At 41.5% G+C, this 11,312-nt stretch overlaps 1 protein-coding gene across 1 annotated transcript in view; it reads right to left on the minus strand.

Annotated features, from left to right (window-relative positions):
• The window catches only part of TMEFF2 (transmembrane protein with EGF like and two follistatin like domains 2), a 255,232-nt gene extending 251,798 nt beyond the window's left edge, over positions 1-3,434 (minus strand). Inside the window, exons 1-2 of the mRNA XM_055290076.2 lie at positions 2,854-3,434; positions 377-486 (exon numbers count right to left, since the gene is read on the minus strand). Of these exons, the coding sequence (XP_055146051.1) occupies positions 377-486; positions 2,854-3,025 (282 nt within the window). The 5' untranslated portion in view covers positions 3,026-3,434. The remainder of the gene's footprint in view (positions 1-376; positions 487-2,853) is intronic.
• Positions 3,435-11,312: the final 7,878 nt, after the last annotated feature.

Raw genomic sequence — 11,312 nt, forward strand, 5'->3', positions numbered from 1 at the left:
AGATGATAGCCCCAATCAAAAAGAACAAAAGAACAAGTCCACACTTCTTACCCCCTATTTTAACTATTATCCCCAGTCAATTCACTTTTAAAGTGATGCTAGAAGGGTCAGAGAAACATAATTTTCCTTTGACATCCCAAAAGCACAACCTGAAGCTTTCTACCTCCAGTGGCATTTATAACTTTGGCATATACATTTCTCCAAAAAGTGTATGTCTTCTTGACATCAGTTGGCTCTCTTGCCAGTACTTTTGCTTGGTGCCAGCTTCCCTCTTAGCTTGCATAGCTATAAATTTCCAAGTGATAGGCTTTAAAGGGAGATTCCTGCTTTGCAGTCTCATTAATGAATTAGAAGATGCAAATATAAGACTTCTTACCTTGAACTGACAGACGCAAGTCACAGTGTCTCCAATTCTTAAACATTCCCCATCAAATTTACAGGTGTTGGTGTCACAGAGGAAGAGATCATTTTCTCTGTCATCATAACCTCAAATTCAAAGAGAACACTCCAGTCATTAAAACATTTTACAGATTTTTAACAAAAAAGCACTATCTTGAAGCTTTAAAATACTTGTCCTAAATTTTAAATCCAACAACTATGGCTGCACTGCAAGGTCACTGTCTACTGATAACCTCAAAATCTAGTTAAGTGATCAATATTCGTTTCCATTTTCCACAATTCTTTTCTAGTCAATTCTCCTTTAGTATCCTTTTCTGAGAGTGCTATTTTTTAAAGCTTGCGTTACTACTGACAGTGGTGAATGAAAGCTTAACATTTGCTTCCTGGTTTTTTTTTATTTTTTTTTCTCATTAGGTGGACAATATTTATGACCACAAAACTCCACATTTTGGAAAAGAGCTAGCGATGATCTCTGAATGCCCTTTTACCATTTCCCCATCTTTAATTGTTCTTTTGCTTCAAGGACTGAAACACCCCTTATTTGAAATTTATCCAGACAAAGAGGAAACAAAGCCTCAATAATAAAGATAAACAGGCACAGTGTTTTCTGTGATGGTCTGTTTGGCTCAAATGAAGATTGATCACCTCTAAGTTAACAGGGGTGGGAGCGGGGTGCCAAGTTCTTGACAACCTATCTGCAAAACCAGTTTATTCTCTTTAGTTTATGCAGTCCCCTTTAAAATATCTGGTAAATATTTAATTTCTTGATTGCAAAAGTCAACTTCACATTTAAGTTAGTTATTTCCTAAAACAATGCAAGGGCTAGGAATGAAGCAAACCAGTCTATGTTGGACTACAAAGCCATCAACATTTCCAAAAATTGGTTTTCCAGGCTCATAATTATTACTATAATAAAGCATCTAAAAAGTGATTAGGCAATAGCAAAGTGAAACTTATTCTTTCAAAAACAACACACATGTACGCATGAATCAAGAAGTTATAGAAACATGTTGAGTTTTATTAAAATGCCAAATTTAGAAACTGCCAAAAAAGAGAACAATCTATTGACCCAAATCTAATAGGGTTGCAAATCTCAACTTGTCTTTGTAAAGGATAAATTAGAATGATGCATAATAATTTTCCTTTTGGCATTTACATCAGTGATAACTAGGAACTATACAGGCTTTCACCCTATGAGTTACAGTTGGTCATTCCCTCCTCTCTAAAGTTACATACACTTCAGCTCATATACATCTTTGAAAGCCGCTTTATTCAGAGCCAGATTTAACTACAGCAAAATTATATTCACAGAAGATGAAAAATTACATACACACTTGCTAAAACTAGAACAGACCACACCTAGGGGACAATACCCAGGCATGTTAACGGAGTTTAAAATGCCAAGGAAATTACACCACAATTCTGCCCGGTATACTACAGGCTGTCAAACCGAAATGCTATGCCAGCTAGGAGTGCAGCAACCCCCATCCTCTGGCCCTGTTTAACTAGGAAGCTTCAGCAATGCGAAGCCTGCCAAGCGTTCGCCGTCAGAATCTGAAGGAACCCGAGCGAGCGAGCAAGAAGAATGCCTGACCCACTCCACGGAAGCCTGTCCAGAAATGGAAGAGTCAGCGCCCACTGAAGTCGGTTCCGCCCTCGGCTCGCCTACATGGAGCCTGACCAGCCTCAGTCATGCCCACTCCGGCCTGGGAGACCCGCAAAGTGTTCTTTTTCTCAACTCCCCTGTACTACCTTGAAGCTTAGGGAAGCAAGGAGAGGGGCATATCTGGACTGCAAAACCAATGTCTTTTGCCGCCTAGGAGAGAAGGGGGATGTGTGTGTGTGTGTGTGTGTGTGAGAGAGAGAGAGAGAGAAAGAGAGAGAGAGAGAGAAAGAGAGAGAGAGAGAGAGAGAAATTCTGTTGAAACCCAGCTCCTTTAGAATCTGTGTGACCTGGTCTTCAACGGGAGACCAGTGCGCCCTCATGGCACCTTTGCCAGGAATCAGCGATTCCCCTGCAGTCACCATTTGATTTATTGCTTTCTCGCTCATTCTTTCTCATAAAGTTATTTCTTCCTTATCCTAGTAAGACTTTTTTCTTTAATGATGACAAAGCTTCTGTTTTAGTGTTTCCTCTAGGATTGGTGCTCTTTCCAGTGAACCCAGAAAACCATCCCGTTTAATATTTCTCAAAATCCTCGCAGCTCCAATGTAAGCGCAAGCATGCAAAGGTTTCCTGCTACACTTGCACTTTCTGCCCATCCCAGAACCACCCCCCACCCCCGGGCCTGGAACAGTTCCCCTTGTTTCTCTGGATAGAGGTGGGTGGTATTAGGGGTCTAGGGCAGTAGGAGGTGAGGGGCTGAGGAGGCGCGCTAGGGTAGCCTGGTCTGTGCCGGATACGCGTGTTCTTCTGCGGAGTTAAGGGGTCGGGGACGGGGGTTCTGGACTTACCAGAGCAATTCCAGCCGGTGGGCGTTTGGCAGTCACTTAAGGAGGTAGGGAAAGCAGCGAGCTTCACCGGGCGGGCTACGATGAGTAGCATGACGGGCAGCAGCAGCAGCCAGCAAAAGCCCTCGCAAAGTGTCCAGCTGCTGCACTGCCGCGGGGACTCCCACAGCACCATGACTAGTTCGCGCAACTCTGCAGCAACAAACGGCTTCCGAGGAACACAGGATCGCGGGGGCCGGGCAGCGGGCTACTGAGCATCCCGCGGACGGCGGCAGCAGAGGCGGCGGCGGTGGCAGTGGCACCCGGCGGGGAAGCAGCAGCCAAACCCGCGCATGATCTCGAGAGTTTCAGCAACATCCAGGGACTGGGCTCAGCCCCGGAGCGAGAGGGTCTTCCGCTGAGAAGCTGCGCCGGGGACGCGGGAAGCTGCTGCCATAAGGAGGGAGCTCTGAGAAGCCGGGAGACAGGAGGAGACGAGAGTCCAGGGGCAGACGAGCGGAGCCCGAGGAGGCAGGGTGGAGGGAAAGTCAAGGCGCCCCGCAGCCCGGCAGCCGCCTCTCGAGCTCTGCCGCCCGCATCCCTCTGGCGTTTGGGAAGCAGCAGGTCCTCAGCCCGCCCGGGGTCACGTGGGAAGAGGCAGTCGGGCTCTGATTGGTGGTGCAGGATGCAGGTCCCGGGAGGGAGGGGTCGACAAGGAGGTGCAAGAATGCAAGGAGGAGGCGGCCGCGGAAGCCACAGATGGGCTCGCTCGCCAGGCACTGGCCCGAGTGGGGCTAGGCTGGGATGGCTCAAGTGAGAAGCTCGGGCTTCAGGGTGGGCTACCCGCACACTCATATACCATTCGCCTCACTCTCCGCTCCAGGACGCCCCCTACCGAAGGCGGGGTCCGGACTAGCGCCCCTCTTCCGCGCGTGACCCGGGGCCGCGAGTGCGAGCCGCGGCTGGGTGGCGTCTCTCCGAGCTGGAGATGGTGGGGGCGGAGGTATCAGAAGAGCGGCAGCAGCAGGGCAGAGAGGGGCGAGTCGGCGCGGGAGAGGGCGTCCTGCTGGCTACCGGCGCTCCAGCGTGCGGGAGCGCGCCGCCTAGGCTGTAGGGGGATGCAGGCTGGGAATGTAGCGGCGGAGAGGCCAGGGACGTTTCTCTAGGGATTTACAGGAAAGAGGGTGAGAGGCGATGGTGTTAGAACCGCTCTTGCCGGCCTGGAAGCAACAGCAGCATCTCCCACAAGAGCGTGCAACCCCAAGGCTGCTCGCCAAGCCAGCTCAGCCATCCTGGCAGGCGCTCTCCTTCCTTCTGTCTTCTCCCCTCTCTCCTCCCAGGCCCCCGCAGCTCCGACCCAGCCCGAGCGGCCGCAGGTTTGAATCCCTTTCCTCATCACCCGCTCCTCTCCAGCCCGTGGCCTATTAGTGTGTCCACCTGGGAGGTGCGGTCAGATGTGTTTGGAAGGTCAGATTGGTCGGGACAAGTGGTCTGAGTGGAACAGAAAGGCTCCTCTGCATACGCCGCGGGTGGGTTGCCGGGAGCATCCGTCGGGCAGCGGCGTCCGGCAAGGGGAGAGCGGGCTCCATTTGTTGGCCTAGGCATGGCCCTGCGTTCCTTACTCGGGTCTTTGCCGGATGGCCGGTGACCTGGGGCGACGAGAGAAGGTCTAACTCGGCGGGAGTCTCTGGCTCTGCGCGTTTCTTTCATTCGCTCCAGCGGGAAGGGCAAACGGCATAGAGGGACCCGCCTTCCGCCTGCTGCATTCTTCAGGCAGTTAGACACACTCTTTAGCCTAATGGAATTTTAGTCGCCAGTAACGGGACCGAGAGCTTTCGGGGACAAGGGTGGAGAGGAACATCTTTCTTCCATGACCGGGGTCACTATTGCAGTCTCAGTGTTTTGGATGCCCCATAGGGAAGAGTTTTCTTTTTTGTGTGTGATTATTCAGTGATTCCTGTTTTTTTTTCTTCTTTCCGCTCTCCTTCTCTATTCCTCTTTTATCCTTCCTCCTTCTCCCCCCGCTTTCAAAAGCCTCCAGATCCTCCCCTTTTCTCTCTATTTAAATTTTCCTTTTGTGCCCCTCTTTCTGTGTCCCCTGAATTTAGGAGAGCATTTGATAACATTTAACAGGCAATTAGTGTCCATTCCCAATCACTTAAAAGAGGCATTAATATACTTTGAAAACGGGACTATCTATCCTTTGCAGACACCACCAGAAAAACAAATTGTACCCGAGTAATCTTTTTAAGTACTTTAACCTCCAACCTCCTCCCACTTCCTTGCTTTTTAACTTCTCCTTTGAGAGATGTGATCGTGCAGCACCTCAGTGCCTCAAAGAAATCTTTTTTTTTTTTTCCTGTGTGAAATCCATCCCTTTATCTTACATCTCCGCCTCCGTCCAAGACTGTCCCTCTCCCCTCCCACCTCCAAAGATTTCTGAATCTCAGTGTCTCTCACTCCTGGCAATTAAGCAGCAGATCCCAGCATTCTAGTCGGTGGCATCTCGCTCCTCACCGACGAAGACTCCATTAAAACAGATCAATTAGACCAGACGTTGGAGGCATCAGAAAATCGGCTTCTAGACAGAGCAGCTAAATTCTTTAAGGAAACAGAATACCCATTAGATAGAGCTGCCAACTGATATTGCAAAACAAGGAATTAGAGATTTCTTTCGCTACAGGCTTTCAGCAGAGAAGGCAACATAAATATAGATCAAGATTTAACAACTCTACAGCACAGAGTGAGAACATGTCATTTTCCATAGCAAGGCTGGTGTGGTAACTAATCAGGCTTATGAAAATAAGTCATGCTTGAAACTAAAGGCAAAGTCCTTTAAAGTGTTTATGCAGTAATTATGATAATGAAACAGGACCTGCTAGGATTTCAGAGCATGGCTATGTAAGTAGAATTTTAGAGAACCTCTTAACAGAGGAAAACGGTTTTTGAATTTTCTGCTAAGTAAATTTTTGGCATACTTTCTAATAATATATACTCTTCCTAAGACGTTTTGCTGAAAGTAATTACAGGAGTTAATTACTGATTGTAACTGGTTAACAAATGCGGTTGCTTCCACAGAGGTCCTTTAAATTAGTAAACAGTTTGAAGCAAAGCCTTTTCAATGGGAATGCTGCAATTTTGTTGCACTTACTATGTACTTAGTGTTATAGTGCCACTAAGAAACATATTCTGAAACTGGCAAGCACCACCAAGTGGCAGAAGAACATCACTCATTGAGCAGAGAATTGTATTATTGAATATGTAAATAAAAACATATACATTATTTAGAGTTGTCACTAGGTACCAAAGAAGTAGACAAGACTGCATTAGCAATTGGATTAGTGCTTTAACTTTTCCCCAACAAGGCGAAATCAGTTTACTTATTAGAATTAAATTCAAGTCTATGAATTGTACTTTGCATTTTGTATTATATGATTACTAGTAATATGACACAATCATACCATGTATTTGCAAAATTCTTATTTTAAAATACTATACCATATTTACTTTTAATCTTCTTGAGCTAGAACACTTTATTTGTGGCATATACACTCTAAAACTGATGCAGAGGAGCAGAGTCCAGTTGTTAGATTTTTCAGTAGAAATAGCGCAGATGTATTTTCTCCAGAAAACTTAAGAACATTTTTTTTTCTCATGGAAAGAACATCACTATAAAGTGTGAGATTACTCACAGCTTAAGTAGGGGGCTTGGGAGTTATTCTCCAACAAGAATGGTTTAAGATAATTAAATGAACCTGGGAAAATAAGATACACTGCCAATCAGAACTCTCATCTCCTTCATGATTTCATACTTTCTGATTACTTCAATAAAGATAAGATGTATCCTTTGCTTCTTAGGTGTCGGGCATTGTGCCATGCAGGATAGAACGTTTTCTTTTTATTTAATCTTTAAAACGCCCCTATGAGACAAAGAATATTGTTATCTCATTTTATAGAAAAGGAATATGGCTTTGAAAGCATCAGGCAACTTGCCCCATGAAACAAATCTAGTCAGTGACACTGCTGGGACTCTGTGAAATTCTGCCTGACTTCAGAGCACAAGACATAAGTCACTAATTTCTGCTGTATTGCTGCCTGTTAGCTTCTGAGAGGGGAAACTAACTGGGAACATATCAGTTCTGTCCATGATACTTCTTTGTTTGCCCTTTCTGTGGAGCGGCAGTAAGGCCCAAACTTTAATTCTCAAACTTAGCAATAAGATCCAGTGATTTCTGAACCTGGCTGATCATATGAATTCCTTGAGAAACTTTGAAACAATAGACAAATTCCGAGTCCCACTATCAGGGATTTAGAAAATCTGGAGTTGGGCCCTGGGATCCGTATTTTAATATTCATCCTTGTTGGAGAAGTAAGGTACCACCTATACCTATATGACGAATGAAAGGATACCTCGATTTTTGCTCAGTTTTCACAGAGAGGTTTCTGAGACAGGTTAAAAGCTTTTACTCAGTGTAAAGGTGAGCTGTTGTACATGTCTGTCTCTCTGTTTTTATGCATATGTTCACCAAATATGTATTAAGCTTCTAATATTTCTGACACAGTAACTTTGTGACTGTAGACAATTTCCTCATTTGTAAAATGTGAGTAATAATAATACCTGCCTCCTGGGCTTGTTCTAAAGATTAAAATAAAAATCTACGGTTTAATGGTAGTGGATTTGGGGGGATCCCCTATATAAATAAGTGAATGGAGGTGTGAATAAATAAATACATAAAGGTGTGTGTACTTATACACATAATTAAAAATAGTTAAAGATGTACAAATTAAAGTTAAATGTATGTGATATTGAAGTATATGTTGATTATTGATAATGAAGTGCAGTATAATTTCTAACCCCACACCTTAACATCTCATACTTAATAACTCATCTTAATTTCTAGCCTACTTTAGATACATGGATATGGATAGAATGTTCTAAATCATTATTTCCTTAGTTTTAATGTAAAATATTCATATGAAAAAGTATATATCAGTGTGTAGTAAATGTATTAGAACATTATTTATAGGTCAAATGATGTTGACAATGTTTCAGAGAAGTCATCTTCATTTCTGGATAATTTTTCAAACTAAGAGTAATTAAATTTGCTATTTTTTCACCCTTTTCTACAATGGTAAATAACATATAAACAATGAGCTGTGATTTAAAGAAATAATTTTATAATGTCAAAGTTTCCCTATGCCTTATTGATTCCCATGCCCTTAATTAATTTTGGTAGTTTAAATTTGTGATTTCAGTGCTGAGGAAAGTTTATTTCATCTTAGAGCAGTGGAGCTCAGTCATGATTTCACATAACAATCACCCGGATAATTAAAGATACTGATGCAGAGTTCCTATTCAAAGACTTGGAATCCCTAGAAGTGACAGAGAAGCATTGGCATATATATATTTTTAAAGTTTTCCTGGAGAAACACATAGCCATGATTGAGAACCGCTGTCCTGGGGAAAGTGGCTATTTTCTCATTACTCAAATAGCCAAGTTTCAGGAGGTAAAATACTTTTTTTCTCCATTAAAACTTGTAAAACACACATCTCACCAAAAAACATTAAAACATCTAGCCAAAGCAATATGAACTAGTTAATGTTTGCCACTAGCTTGCCAGTAGTTAAAAAAAAAAAGAGAAAGAACAGTTATTGGAAGAGAGCTAGATTTAATAAGCAGTAGACATCTCTACACAATCTGGTGTCTTTTTATTTATAAATTCAAGTAGGTTTCCATTGCTATTATTTTAATCATAGCCTTCTTAGGGCTTAGCCTAATGCTTTATTTCAAAATCATTTTGAAATTTATTATCTGGAGTCAGAAACAGGAACTAGAATCAGCTTGGAATGAAACTACCTTTCATGTCTCTCTTTGGCTACTCATGGCTTCTATTGGGTGAAATTAGAAAAAGACTTAGTAAAGGTAGTTCTTTCCAATTGGTATTATTAACACCATCCAGTATTGCATATTCTGAGCATTTTACTCATTTATTTCATACCATAAGCCCCAATCATTTCTCCCTTTGTTATCTGTGACATTGATTTTTTTTTTCTCCAAGTTACTTGTTAGTGGTAGAACAGACCCCCGGAGCACTAATGTTCCCAGCCACTTTGCTGCTGCTCTTCTACCCACTTGTGGTTCTTCTAAAAAAATAAGTAAATAAATAAATAAAAAAGAAAAATGGAGGGGAGGAACTTCTTTCATACAATATTTAGGAAAACTTAATATAAACATCGCTCACTTGCAGCTTCACAATGTGCATTTACACATTAAAGGCTCTGAGAAGCCCTGCAGTGAAATCAAGCCAAAATACATCAAGCAAAACTAAACACCTGTTTAACTTTATTGAACTCAGATTTTCTAATATTATTTGATCACGAATCCCTTTTAGCAAGAAACCACTACAATAAACTATGGCAATGGATTTCCACGTATCACTCCATTAGTAGCAATAGTTTAAGGAATGAATGAGCGTTTTGAAAAGTTGTGTTGCCATTTTTAGGTGCCAGGGCTGGTCATTCCCTTTGACTTGTCTTTTCAGCAGTGAAGTCAGCTCACAATCAGGTCTTTACGTTAGTAGTGTAAATGTTCCACAACTCTATCTTCTGATGTAATGTATTCTGACATCATAAGCATTTTCGGAAAATGATTAAAATGTTAGCCTTTCCTGTACTCCACCGTATTACAGCCTTTAAAAATCTTCCTTCCTTTATTTTACCTTACATAAATTCTAAACTGGATACTGTCATTTCCTTAGCACGGATTGTAACACAGAATCAGATACAGATTGTGTCTGATAACACTACTTTCCAAAAAACTGAGTCTTATATTGTTGAACATATTAAAAATGTTTAAACAGAAAATTCACAAGATTTAAAAGAGAATTTAATTGACTTATTTACATGTCTATAATTATTTCTTTACAGTATAAATCTGGACATTTAGCCACTTGCTGATTATTATTAGAGCTTCTAATATAATGACATGGCAAGATCACATGACAGGGGCTAGGCAGCTGTTGACTATTTGAGTTGCAGTCTTTGCCTTGACATTTATAAGCATTAAAGAGCTCACTTGCTGTACAGATATCTCCCATTTTTAGATGTACTAAATGTAAAATATATAATTTTACAGTAATACATATAATATATAATAAACATCTATTGTAGATAAACGCAATCTATAAACACTTATATTCAAGATGGATATAAGTTACTTAGTTTCCCCAAGCCTCTATATATTGTCTTGGCCAGAGTTAATTTTAATACTGAGGTAACAAAGAAACCCTGGTGTAAAAAGAGAAAGAATATGTTGTGGAACTCTAGTGGAGTAAGGACATAGATTATGGGAAGGACTGAAATATACAAATAGAAAATCATCAAGAGTTAAAGCACACTTTCAATCTTTCTGGGGCAGCATTGTCTCTATTTTTCACTTTAGCTGTTTACATCCTTCTTTGTCTGCATGGACCAGTATTCTCTGTGATCCTACCATCCCCATCTTGGATATAAGTGTTTATAGATTGCATTTATCTACAATAGATGTCTATTATATATTATATATGTATTATTGTAAAATTATATATTTTACATTTAGTACACCTAAAATGGGAGATATCTGTATAGCGAGTGAGCTTTTTAATGAACTATAGAACTAGTTTATTCATAATTATGTAAATTCTCTGACTTTCACATGTAAGATTTTTTTTTTTTGAGACAGGGCCTGAAGCTTGCTGTTTTCCAGGCTGAAATGCAGTGGCACTATCATAGCTTACTGCAACCTCAAACTCCTGGGCTCCACCATGCCCAGCTAATTTTTAAATATTTTGTAGAAATGGGGTCTCACTATGTTGCCCAGGCTGGTCTCAAACTCCTGACCTCAAGCAGTCCTCCTTCTGCAATTTCCCAAAGTATTGGGATTACTGTCATGAGCCACAATGCCCAACTAGATTTGCTTTTATATGTAATAGTCAAATAATGTTGAATTTTAAAGATCTTTAATTTTTGCTCAGGTACATCATTCTTCATATATATATACAGCAAGATGTAGCAAATTGACGTAGATATAGTTGGCATGCAACAAATTGTGGTAAATTAAATTGAAATGTTAAAACTAAGTGTATTAATCAACGCACTTCAGAAAGAATGCATCTATTTACACTGTTACCAGGGATGGTAGTGAAATCCCCTTTGAATAACCCGGAAGTTCTTTTACCCTGTCTTTTATGGGCAAGACCTATTTTAGAGTCAAAGCCCAGCAGTGAGAATGTGAAGATTAGAGCACATCAGGGGTTGCCTAAGCAAGGGACAGTGAGTTTTAACTGTTCACGTCTTCTGCTTATGTGTTCCCTAAGGGGTAGTCATTGGTTTTATTGCCTCACTATAAGAGTATGTTATTTGTGTTTTGGGGGTGTTATTATGCTTTTAGATTTTTGCTATCTGTGTATTCCCATGGCTTCACGTCAGGAAATCCACTACCCAA

The sequence above is a fragment of the Symphalangus syndactylus genome, chromosome 8 (genome assembly GCF_028878055.3).
Source record: "Symphalangus syndactylus isolate Jambi chromosome 8, NHGRI_mSymSyn1-v2.1_pri, whole genome shotgun sequence".
NCBI lineage: Eukaryota > Metazoa > Chordata > Mammalia > Primates > Hylobatidae > Symphalangus > Symphalangus syndactylus.